Here is a 13,498-nt window from a genome sequence, read left to right on the forward strand (position 1 = left end):
CATATTGTGCATAGACTCAATTTTTCTCAAATCACAGTTACACTTTCCAGTAGGGGCGATAGGATAGCCTTGTGGTTTATGCGTTCACTCGTCACGTCGAAGGCCCAGGTTCGATTCCCCACACGGGTACAATGTGTGAAGCCCAGTTCTCGTGTCTCCCGCCATGATATTGCTGGAATATTGCTAATAGCGGCGTAAAAACATTCACTCACTCACTCCGCTATCCTCTCTCTGACAAATGACCGACATGGCCGAATACATCACACGATCCCACTGGGTGGAATCTAACAGACCGGCATGGTCAAAACAGGGGCCTAGTAAGCTTGAGACGTCCGTCCTGGACCCGTCTCAGCTCTCATGAGCAACTCTCTCAACTCTAACGCCTGGGAGTAGGTATGCACAACCCGACCCCTACCTGACCCCTAGCTCTGTCACATCTCCAAGCCTCTAAAACAATACACCATACTCAATGTGGCGAGCATACCAACCCGACCCCTAGCTCTGTCACATCTCCAAGCCTCTAAAACAATACACCATACTCAATGTGGCGACCATACCAACCCGACCCCTGGCTCTGTCACACGTCCAAGCCTCTAAAACAATACCCCATACTCAATGTGGCGAGCATACCAACCCGACCCCTAGCTCTGTCACATCTCCAAGCCTCTAAAACAATACACCATACTCAATGTGGCGAGCATACCAACCCGACCCCTGGCTCTGTCACACGTCCAAGCCTCTAAAACAATACACCATACTCAATGTGGCGAGCATACCAACCCGACCCCTAGCTCTGTCACATCTCCAAGCCTCTAAAACAATACCCCATACTCAATGTGGCGAGCATACCAACCCGACCCCTGGCTCTGTCACACGTCCAAGCCTCTAAAACAATACACCATACTCAATGTGGCGACCATACCAACCCGACCCCTGGCTCTGTCACACGTCCAAGCCTCTAAAACAATACACCATACTCAATGTGGCGAGCATACCAACCCGACCCCTATCTCTGTCACATCTCCAAGCCTCTAAAACAATACACCATACTCAATGTGGCGAGCATACCAACCCGACCCCTGGCTCTGTCACACGTCCAAGCCTCTAAAACAATACACTATACTCAATGTGGCGAGCATACCAACCCGACCCCTGGCTCTGTCAAACGTCCAAGCCTCTAAAACAATACACCATACTCAATGTGGCGAGCATACCAACCCGACCCCTGGCTCTGTCACACGTCCAAGTCTCTAAAACAATACACCATACTCAATGTGGCGAGCATACCAACCCGACCCCTGGCTCTGTCACACGTCCAAGCCCCTAAAACAATAGACCATACTCAAAGTGGCGACCATACCAACCCATCAGTGGCAAAGCTAATCAATCACAGGTCAACCTTTGGTCCACTATAACCATATTAACCTCTTCTGTTACAATACAGGATATAAATAATGCTGACATATAATAGTATCGCCACTGCAATCACGATCATGAGAATTAATAAAGTATGCATTGATTAGATGTCAAATTGATGAGATCATCATCATCATCATCATCATCATCATCGTCACCATCACGCTTGTAAGGAATGTTATGTTCGTGCCGTTACCACAGTGAGGAAATATATTAAGTACTCGTCTCATTATAGCCTTGACCTGAATAATGGGGTGTCGCTGTACCATTGTTATGTTACCAGCAAATATGATTGCCTATGTTATTGGAATAATCGTCATTATGTGTTAATAATCATGAATAGTAGAAATGGGATGCCCTAAAAGCATCGTAAGCCTCCATTATCCAAGTAACGGCCTTCAGCATTAGAAACCAAAGTAACATGGGTCATTTATGAATATCCATACTGATGGAGGTGAAGGTGGACACAACAAGCATATTCAGTGTCTTAGTTGGATCTGTGCATTGAAATTCAAACTAAGGGCAACCTCAGTAACAAGCTGTGTGACATGATGAGTTCGTTTTTCAAATCGTGAATTTCCCCTTTATTTCAAACTCTAGGGGCGGTTGGGTAGCCTAGTGGTTAAAGCGTTCGCTCGTCACGCCGAAGACCCGGGTTGGATTCCTGACATGGGTACATTGTGTGAAGCCCATTTCTGGTGTCCCCCGCCGTGATATTGCTGGAATATTGCTAAAAGCGGCGTAAAAACAATACTCACTCACTCATTTCAAACTCATGCGTCTGACATCTACATTTCTCAATGTACATTAGAGCATGCATATTTTTATAAAAGTTTATGAAAGCCAATACAGAGTTTTTTGTCAAGGTTGTACGTTCAAAGGCCTAATGATTAAGTCATTCCCGAAATTTTACGTTTGACATTCAGAGGCATTTAATACATATGGCATGCTGGAAGAAGAAGAAGTGAGTGAGTGAACGTTTTACGCCGCTTTTAGCAATATTCCAGCAATATCACGGCGGGGGACACAAGAACTGGGCTTCACACATTGTAACCGTGTGGGGAATCGAACCTGGGTCTTCGGCGTGACGAGAGAACGCTTTAACTACTAAGCTATCAGACCGATCCAGAAGAAGAAGAAGAAATGTATTTATAATGAGCCACATACACTAGAGTATGCTGACAGCGTGCACCATTGCACCGGTCAATGAATCAGTGTGCTCTCGAATTCCATTCTCAGCTTCCTGGTGAGTACACAACGAAAGCTGTCTATACGTCGCTCGTAGATTAACAGTTAACATCTCATCCTGCCGGGTTTCCATTTAATCGTGAGTGAACAGAGGCATATAAAGTCATTTGTCTAAGGTGACACTACATGCAACAGGTGTTTCAACGTGGGCAGGAACTTTACATAGAGTGTTCATACCTTCTTAACCACAGGAAGTTAATTTCGAAATGAAATTGTTTTGAGTGTTTGGTCCATTCATATAATTTCCATCACTATTCAAAACATCAACGCCAGAGAAAAATCGGTCTCGTATATCTACCGAAACAGGTGTGGTGAGGTGAAATGGGGTTTAAAGTCGCGTCCAAGATTATTGCACTTATATAGCGACGTGCATGTACGTGTGTGTGTTTGTGTGGCTGCTTGTACCAGTCCGAACTGATGCCGATTTATAGTGCTAGCTCACTGAGATACCATGCCGCAGTTTAACATGAAAACCCCACTCAGACACAGTATACTGACTCCGAGCCGACCAGTCCTTGTATTACCCCTTAATGCCGAGCGCCAGACAGGGTAACAACAAGTACCATCTTTTAACATCAGGACCCCGGACCTTCAGCTCTCCGGGCGGACGCTCTACCATTAGACCACGGAGGCGGTCTCTACCGAAACAGATTCAATGGAGCGTAAAAGGCAAAACAGTGATGGAGATAAAATGATTGGATCACTGAAAATCAGTGATGACACTAGGTGTTCCCATAAAGGGTAAACATACCTTGCTCTACCAGTAGCACCCGCCAATCACATAATTCTATTTAAGAAATACTCATATTTGCTCATACCCGAATAGAGCTTTATGTTTTCAGTCGCGTATATTTGTGGGATAGCTAAACTACATGTAAGCAATTATTAGATCATGCTGTCCCTTGTGTTTGTTAATTGCCACAATCTCGTACATTGACGCAAATGAAGTATGGACAATGCGTAATATCTGTTCTCGTGATGTTCTTAGCCTTCTATCCAATGATGAAGTATAGATATCTCGATCAGTTTCTAAAAATGTGATCATGCACACGCACATTTACCCGCCTACGCTGATCTACGCATCTACGTGAATTGAGCTGAGATGTTGTTTCTTGACGGGCCAATAATAGAGATATAAACGATAAAGATAGTAAAACACCTTATCTTGCAGATTTAACAACCAAAAATTCACGATTTGTTTTTGATAAATGTTTTATGTTTCATTGTTCAGAGTTGTACATGACGCACTGAAATTCGACACATTTCCCCGAAAAACGTCAACCAACGGTTTTACATTCTTGGAAAATGGGAGTAGAATGTCGTCATTTGCCCAGTGCTAACGTAATAGAATGCGATCCCGGATGAATGGTTATACTCCAGTGGCTCTTTATGGTCTTGCTTCATCATGTTCAGCCACTTGTTCCCATTGGAAGAGTGCATGCAATTACCATTGTCACCCAAGGATCAATACTAGAGTAGGAGGGATTCACCGGTTCCTGCCTGGCGTACATTCCACTCAGGTGTGGGGAAGTTGCCACCCACAGCAGTAAATAATTCATAACTCAGGTAGACAGTAAATACAGACTACAGCGGTCAACCTCACAGTTGTTCTCGCGTCAGGGTGATTGCAGGCTTTCATCAACAACGCTGCTTTACTCTGCTGGAAACAAGTAAGAGACTAGGTTCATCACTCTATTCATTTATGGCATGTACACATACCTTTCACTTTTAATTGTCTACTTGGGGCGCGGTACTGTTTTGTCAATTTAATCCATATTACGACACTTTTCCATTCCATTGTTCAAAGTCATTGGATTTCTGTTTATTACATTCGCTCACTATAACAATGCACCCATAAAAAATATTGCAAAGCAGTTTTACGTTTTATTATATTCCTGCGTTCAGATCGTTTGGAGTTTGTAAACAAATCATGGTAACCGCACTCCATTTTCATTCTTGTGATCTTATTGTTTGGATTACTTTTAAACGCTTTTGTGCTCATGAAAGTGTATCCCAAAAATGTATTTTCAAAGCAATTTCTGTTTTTATTAATTTCTTAGAGCAACTTGTTTGAATTTATTGTCACCGGTGGGGGAGGATATGCTCACCTTTTCGCGAAATCCTAGTATCGTTACCATTTGATAGTGATTTATTAAAAGCGACTACTGTTCGAGTCCGAATATATCAATAACATGTGTTTATGAATCACGATAACAAATTATGATATCAGGTGTTCGCGAAACGGTAAGCATATCCTGCCCCATTGGTGGCATCCATCACAATAGGCGACAAAACCCTTTTCATATTCATAAGAAATTTCTGAAAGCATTGTCTGTTCCTCGATTCTGTCTGTACCATGAGTATGTGTTTATGAATCACTATCAAACAATGATGATATCAGGCGTTCGAAAAATGGTGAACGGATCACAAACACATGCACAGGCTAGTCACGTTTTCTGCTGAAAAAAGAAACGGGAACATATAACACAAGCAAAAATAGGGACTTACATTGTGCATCATATTAGACATTGATGCGATTCCGGATGACTGGTTATACTTAAGTTTCAGTTAAACTTCTTGGCCAATTTCCCTGTTTTGATTTTGCAAAAGCCGAAACTATGTACTTTTTTCATTTTCAAATGTTTCAGTCGGATTATTTACTTTACAGACACAGCACCATGCAGTTTCGGCGCTCCCTCCAGGCCTGTGTTGTGTTTGCAACATTGGTATCATTGTCACAATCATTCCGCAGAGATGTCCGCGAGGGGTCGGATTTATTCAGCAGCCTGTCCTCAGTGGAAGCAAAACGGTCGACAATATTTGACAGGATGGGGCGATTTTATGGGAAAAGAAGCTCAACGGAAATGGAGGGAATGAATGGTAAAATAAGGTAAGATCGTGTAGACATAGAGCATTTAAAGTACACTTGAACCCCGTTGTCTCGAACTCCTGGTTCGACCTATCCGGGGTTTGACAAATCCTTCTGACCTAGCCATCAGACAACACCAGAAGGCACACCATCGTGTATGTTATGTAAATAACATGTATATAATATTAACTGAAAGGTCCATTTCGACATATCCGGGTTAAAATAGTGATAAATATATTGAGAGTTTGCCGGGACCGGGCTCGGAGTTCGACAAAACCGAGAATTCAACACATCCGAGTTCAAAACCATATGGTTCGGCTGTACATGTTTCAGTCGCGAGAAGCTCTTGGCTACCTATTGTTAGTGATTTACATACAAACGTCGGTTTCGTTGAGCAAAGCAGATTGTTACGTTGTCTATGAGACCATTATGGTGAAGTGTTGATTTGTATTCTCATTGATAATTATCACTCTCGTTATTTACGGATGAACTCTAGATCCCAAAAGAACAATACAATGTCGGAATAAAAATTCGAAATGGTTTAGACATAAATTCCCCAGCTTTGATTTCTTCTTGAAGGAAACTTCTCTGTTTTGAACCGTCGCAGCCAAGGAGAGAATAACATGTCTTGACTCACTGGCAAGCAAAAACCTTTCATCAAATGAACATCTATCAAAATAATTTCTATAACATTCCACGCATGGACGATCACTCAGTGTCATTTGTTTGTGATTCATACCTTTGATGACCAACCGTACCAAGTTTGATTATATTGTTTTGTCTGACGGATAACACATTGGTGCAGTGGTATGTAGGTTTAGCTTAAAGTTTCAAAAACAAGCAGTTGCTAGGTGCAGCAATACAAGCGACCTTAGAACAGTTCATTATGTATTCTGAATGACTTTGCTGCTTTGTGAATAAATTACCAACAGACGTTACCTTCCACGTGATTAACATCATCGGCGAAGACAACAACGACGTGACGTATGACGCCCATGCAAAACCTACCTGTGTTTGTATTCGTGTAACCCAGGGGGACAGGCCGTGGAACGCATTGGGTGGGCCTCGACCTGTTGTTCTTCAATCTTTGTCACTTTCTTATAAAGCCGCAGTTTTCAATATATCCGAGTTTTATTACTCTGGCCTGTAAGAAATCGAGCCTTTTTCAGGCAGACTAGTGGTCGATAGCATGATCACCAATCCCTGCCGTCGAAGTACGATGACACCCATACAGGCAAGCAAAAACATGTTCGCCATCCTCGAGAACTTGGATAATATGGACCACATTATGTGTCCTATGTGTTCGTCATGCACATCGACTTACTGCAAATACATATGTTTGGCATATCCAATATACAAAGTAACAACATCGTAAGCTATGCGACGAGTTCATGTACGTAATGACTTCGTATTTAGCACTATAACTACTGTATTGTGCCGAGTGTCGGTGCAAATGGTTTCAAGTATTCTGCTACTATCTACAGATAATTTGTGTGGCAAAATGTGTTGTTCTTTAAATGTAAGAGTCAAAAAGGTGAAACACAGTATTTCCATATTATGACCTCGCAGAATTGAAAGGCTGTACATGTATCTGCAGTTCAGCAAATGTCTAAATAAAAAAAAAAATAATTTCTTGAAATTAAGCTTTAATTGTTTTCTTCATATCCGCAGAGTCAAAAGGAAAGAATAGTCTAGACCTCATTCTATGATGAAATTAATTTTTTGGGGGGGGTATATTTTGTCGACCTTTTTCTCAAACGCTTGTCTTAAAGTTCCCTTCAAGCAAGGTTTGTAAGTGACACATACTGCCTTTTGATATTCCGCTAAAAGCTAAACCAAGGATGATCATGATAACATATCCTGTACGCACAGACACGTCCTGCGTTGCATAATGATTACACACCGTATAGTGTGATCTGTGTACATTAGTGTAATGATGTACAGTCAACTACGGTTATAACGAACTCGCTTATAACGAACTGACGGATATAACGAACTTACTTTTTGGTCCCGACTATTTGCTGTAGTTATGCTGTATATATGCTTATAACGAACTACGGTTATAACGAACTAAAATTAGAAGTCCCTTTGAGTTCGTTATAACCGAGGTTTACTGTAGTTGCAATTGTTGGACAGCTACTTCTCTTCTCTGTCATGTTTCAAATATTGGAAGCTCATTTGACAAAAAGAACTGAAGTTTGCAAAGGTTTTGCAAATTTATTATGATAAAAACTATTCAAAGTTATTATGTGCAAAGCTGTTCGTCTTAAATATATCTATTTTGTTCGCATTGGTGCGTTGTTTATCTAATATGTAGAAATTTCATGTAATTTTATCCGTACAATTCCGACTGAAATTTGAAAATTTTCCAGGTGAAATGGTAGTGTTGACTTATTATATATTTACTAGATTCGCCATGATCATGATTCTTGAATTGTCAGAACCGTGCCAGTGTGGGTTTCACATACTTGTACACGTCTTTCCTTTCACTGTTATGCCGTCCATGGCTAATAAATTATGACTTTCTACGTTTTTCAAAAATTAATGAAATTGCTGTCTCTTTACATCACTCCGCATAAACCAATCGACACGAATCTTGTGACGTACCATGGGTAGGCTTTTAAAACGAAGAACAGTTTTAGAAGGCCTAACATGTTTTACTTCTTGAGGAAAAGTGTCAAATGACTATTAGTAAAATGAGCGTAAATGAATCAAGCGTGATGGTCTAACTTAAAAGCGAATACATAAGTCATTCAAACTTTAATACTTTACAATTACCAGATCGGTTAGATGAGGTTGTCCTTTTATAGGCACACCTTCACATGCCATGCCTTTAATATTTCTCTTAATGTTATAAATAGGCCTCTGTACACTACTGAGGAAATGCGGGAGCTGGTGTCTGGTTCTCCAAGACTTCTGGCAGGAATCATCAGAGCGTACATTGACCGAAATGGTAAGGTTCGCAAAATGACACATAGATCGGTGCTACACGATATGTTGTTATAAAATTAAATATATTTCACAGATGTTTTATATATTCGTTTGGAAACAGAATATCAAATATCATTGATAACCAAACACTGATGCATTTGTTATGAGCCAGATTTATATGTCTCATACCTTTTCTTTACACCATGGCATCATGTTATTGAATGTATTAAACAGATAATGAAACAAATACTTTAATGATATACGTTGATGACTTAAGATGAAATTTGATCAGCTTTCATAGGCTTGATAGGTAAAACTATAAGGATAACGATTGAAATATATCGACACCCGATATACCAGTGCGTAATGTCTTGGAAATATTTCACATTACATTTTTACAGAAGAACGCCATTTAAGCCATTATGCAGATGCTTCTATTAGGTTCAGACTTTTTAGGGAGCTGGTTTATTTCAGGCATAATACAATTGCAGACAGTGCTTCAAGACATATAATTTGTTATGCAGGAGAAGCCAAATATTTTTATTTACCCACAGAACACTATCATTCTTCGCATACAGCATTTAAGACGATTTATGTTTTTGTAAGACCTGAGGACGAAATATTTGCCCCTGTGTTATAGATAGTAACTTCTTTATTGTTTGTAATACCTTCATCATCAGTATTCATCTGACGGAGAGGCAAGAAGTAGTCCTGAAAAGTTTAACAAACAAAAAAGCAGCTGTTATCCAAAAAAGTTATTTTTTTAATGGATGTCATCTATTTTATCAACAAATTAGTCCTATTGACTTGCCAGCGTCATACCCAACCCCTTGGGTTTGACAAAATTTGTAAACGTCTTTGAGCTGCGGTGGATAGCCTAGTAGTTAGAGCGTTCCCTCGTCACCCCGAATCCAAGGTTCGATTCTTTATTAGGGTACAATGTGGGAAGACCATTTCTGGTGCCCCTGTCAGGATGTTCCTGGAATATTCCTACAAGCGGCGTAAAACCATACTCATTCACTTGAGCTGCGTCATTTGAGCTTTCCTCCCATAAAAACCGACAAGCCCTGATACATGCGAGACGCTGTTAAAAGAAGAGTTAGCGTAAGCTGATACTCTCAGTCACGATCTGATTACTTTGCATGATTTAACCAATACGTTTCTTCTCAGGTGATGACTTGATCGACGAGGAAGAGATGTCGCAGCTGAAGAAGAGAATTCAGTATCAATAGGATCGTGAAGCCTGTTTTGTTAGAACTGTTACATTGGGTAGAAACAGCACGATAACACTTATCTATAAACTATCACAGAATGGTGCTACGCATTTCAACAAATGACATCATTGGATTCTTTGAGGATTTATATTGTATTTCGACCATCACATGCAAAGTATGCGTACAATGATACCGTATACATTCGTACAGACGGTGTTGTGAACACACCATGAAGTCTTTCTTTTCTCCTATCATGCAAATAAATGACTATTTTCCTAATATATTGGTTTATTTGTCTATTTTCAATATGCTTATGGTTGATTTCAAATTTCAAAGATAAGTTTTTACATCAAAAATGAAAACGTATGATATATGCGGTAAAAACTAAGTTAACGTGACGTGTCGTTGGGGCCCCGAGGCTCGTCACGCCAAATGCCCGGGTACTTTTTGTCCTTCTTACTCACTCACTCACTCTAAAAAATGTTGATCTCATTTACAGCATAAAGTCACTACATGTATATTACACAATTAACCTTAACTCGACTCCATTTATAACCTTATGGTCTCGAAAGACTATCGATCAATATAATATTGAATATCCGCTTCTCTCGAACTGCTGTTAATTAGATGATTTAAGATGGTCACCAGGTCGACGAAACATTACTGCATACTAGTATAAACACTTACTAACGATATTGTTTGTTGCTCTATACGACAAATGACAAACCTATATCTTAAAGGTTGAAGCCGTGTGGTCTAATGTATAGATCGTCCGCTCAGAGAGCGGAAGGTTGTTTGTTCGATCTCCTGGCCGCATCAAAAGACGTTTAAAGTTGGCACCCTGCCTGGGGGTAAAACGGGGTGGTGTGTCCATGTAGTGAGTGAGTGAGTTGGGTTCAACGCCGCTTTTAACTGTATTCCAGTTATATCGCTGCGTGTCAGCTTAATGTGGGAGGAAAGCCCGATGTGATGCAGGTGTCAGACGTTTACTACTTCGGTGAAACCTACGAGCACGGGTATGGTGCTAGCAAACCTAGAAACATAATCGGGGCGAACTGGGATTCGAACCAACAATCATAGGTTTCTGGCGTACCCAAGGGACGCAACTCTGCACAGTGAATCGCAGCGCCTTAGACGACTGGACCACCCTGGCCCCCCAGAAATACGAGGTGAGATGAAGCCGAGATTATGTGAAATGGGGTTTCATGTTTCGTTCAAGATTATTGCATTAATATAGCGGCGGACATGCGCGTGTGTGTGCTTGCTTGTGCTAGTCCGTACATATGCCGGTTTTATAGTGCTAGCCCACTGAGATATCATGGATACTCCAAACTGACCATTCCTTGTTTTATTCCATTAATGCCAAACACCAGGCAGAGTAATAATATTACCATCTTTTAGCGTCTTCTGGTGACGTTCAACAGGTCAGGGTATCGAACAACCGACCTTCCGCTCTCTGGGCAGACGCTCTGTCCACTAGGCTATGGAGGCGGTCACAATAATATGAACTATGGTTAGGTAATTTGACTTGGTAAAGCACTGCATGACATTTCCGTTGTTATGGTTACCGGATATATTTGTTTGTATATCAGTCGTTTTTGCCATCGTTGCGTGGCGGCCAGTGCTTAAAGACGCTGAAGTTCCTTGCTTCAAAGTTGTCAGCACAATGACCGTGCTCGTGGGTTTTACCAAAGGGATAAACGATTAGCTTCATGCACTTAACATATGCCGAACTTCCTCACATACCGTTTAGCCAATCTCACACGCCTACTAAAGGTGGAGGCGAGATGTAACCAATTTGAACTTCCAAACGAACATTACATTTCATCACGAAGGGTCATAAATGAAGGTTATTGCAATTGACATTCATTAATGATCATTCATAAATGATGATATATTGTTATTGGTGTGATACATCATTACGCCAATTGACTCTTTTGGTTTACAAAATAGTTCGGTGTTTGGACTATGCTTTAAAATTATATCATTTAAGTTCATGCCATTGCGATTGTACTAGTCAATGCTCGTTCAAGTCTTGCCAATGTAATCATTAACTTCACTCAATACTGAGAACCATTGTTTGAAATGATCGCTAAGCAAATGTCAATTTGACCAGTGCTACGGGAATGGGCCAATTGATATTCCGGGGTTGTGGTAGGGCGTGGTATGGGGTATGGTTGAATTTTTAGGGTACGGTTTAAAAACATATATATTTCCCAAAAGTCATGGAAACATATTGTCAGATTTGTCCTCAAGTAGTATGGCGTGAAGCACGTGTGTGCTTTTGTATGTGTTCGCGGTTTTAATATAGTCCAATCTGGTTAAACCAAACTCTGCTATATCGAAATATCAGTTCTCCCAGATCCAAGTCAATCCCGATCGCTACCCTAGTGGCATGAAACTTGTTTTGTGTTTTGTGGGCTCCAAACATGAGTGAATGTTATCTTACCATTAAGGAAGCATCTAATATGGACAGATGAAAGTAAATAATCTCAAGTCACATCCTTTAGTATGACCTTTTTTCCAAAGCCGAAGGGTAGAATTAAGATTGATGCCCATTCTACAACCACCGTTCGAGCCAAAGCTTTAATCACTTGGCTACCTCACCGTGCCACTGAAGGCCTCCGTTGTCTAGTGGTAGAGCATCCGCCCGGCTCGATCCCCGGTCGCGTCATACCGAAAGACATAAAAAGATGGCACTTGTTGTTTCCCTGTCTGGCGCTTGGCATTAAGGGACAAAAAAAAGGGCTGGTCCGCTCGGAGTCAGTATACTGTGTCTGAGTGGGTCTGACTAGTACAAGCAGACACACACACGGACACACACACACACACACACACACACACACACACACACACACACACACACACACACACACACACACACACACACACACAGAGTGCATGCGCGTCGCGAAATAGGTGCACCAACCTTGAACCCAATTTCACCTCACCTCACCAAAGGCTCGGGGTATACATCCATCAGATAACGGAGGTTATAGGGTCATCTGCTCTTAACGAATCAACCAAAACCTTGGCAACATATTCCAACCTAACTTCACAGGTGAAAAAAATATATAAACGAGTAAAATATTCTTCATATTGCCTCTTTAGGCAGTTCTTGAAAATATATAGAAACGTTTTTGTTTGACAATCGCAAAATGAGACATCGCCCGGCAGGTTTGGCCACTTAAAGTTATTCATATTTATTATTTACGACATCGCACTGTATAATATGGCGTTGCTAAGGACCGGGCGTAAACAAACAAAACAATGCCAATCAAACAGAAGCATAAATGATATTTCTCCATAAACCAAATCACCCGATAACCATGTTCTCTATAGAAAAGCATCAGTCACTACTGACACATAACAAACACTCATGATATCATTTTCAGTTAATGGTAATGTATGATTTCATTAAACTATTCAATGACCTCACCATGGTTGGCACCGACGTCATCAAACGGCGTCAACTGCTTCAAACGTTTTGGAAAATTATCATTCTTGGTTCCATCTAGTGTTTGTTTCGCACATATAAGAAGTTTAGTACACGTCTATAGATATCGGTTTGCAGAATTCAACGAAATTAACTGATAAACTTGAAATATGATTACTGAACGAAATAACGGAGCAGCTACTTAGGAAGGCTACTTCGTATTTAGCATCAACTTTCTTTTCTATCCAACTGTAACATGAGATTGTTTGTCAGTGTAGTGTTCAGGCCAGATGCTTCGCACTTAACTAAACTGCCAGACAAAAGAAAGTAAAAATACTATACATATATGTTTGATAGAGGCTAAAATGTAACAAACCAGAAAAG

The 13,498-nt window shown here is 40.8% G+C and overlaps 1 protein-coding gene across 2 annotated transcripts; it reads left to right on the forward strand.

Annotated features, from left to right (window-relative positions):
• The first annotated feature begins 4,254 nt into the window (after positions 1–4,254).
• Positions 4,255–9,940, forward strand: LOC139463467 (uncharacterized). Of its 2 annotated transcripts, none has more exons than XM_071244738.1 (4): positions 4,255–4,334; positions 5,333–5,554; positions 8,395–8,486; positions 9,635–9,940. In XM_071244738.1, the coding sequence occupies exons 2-4, from the start codon at positions 5,343–5,345 to the stop codon at positions 9,694–9,696; spliced, it is 366 nt and encodes a 121-aa protein (XP_071100839.1). In that variant the 5' UTR covers positions 4,255–4,334; positions 5,333–5,342; the 3' UTR covers positions 9,697–9,940. The 2 variants fall into 2 exon arrangements, with proteins under 2 accessions (XP_071100839.1, XP_071100840.1); XM_071244739.1 differs by having other exon boundaries at positions 4,268–4,334; positions 5,313–5,554.
• The last annotated feature ends 3,558 nt before the right edge of the window (positions 9,941–13,498 follow it).

This window comes from Haliotis cracherodii, unplaced genomic scaffold (assembly GCF_022045235.1).
Source record: "Haliotis cracherodii isolate W230 unplaced genomic scaffold, xgHalCrac1.p SCAF_16, whole genome shotgun sequence".
NCBI classification, from domain to species: domain Eukaryota; kingdom Metazoa; phylum Mollusca; class Gastropoda; order Lepetellida; family Haliotidae; genus Haliotis; species Haliotis cracherodii.

Bases quoted from the DNA above. Each gene is read 5' to 3' on its own strand.
- LOC139463467 (XM_071244738.1), top strand. From the start codon at position 5,343: ATGCAGTTTCGGCGCTCCCTCCAGGCCTGTGTTGTGTTTGCAACATTG. The intron at 5,555-8,394 runs GTAAGATCGTGT...TGTTATAAATAG, and splicing joins GGAATGAATGGTAAAATAAG to GCCTCTGTACACTACTGAGG. The intron at 8,487-9,634 runs GTAAGGTTCGCA...GTTTCTTCTCAG, and splicing joins AGCGTACATTGACCGAAATG to GTGATGACTTGATCGACGAG.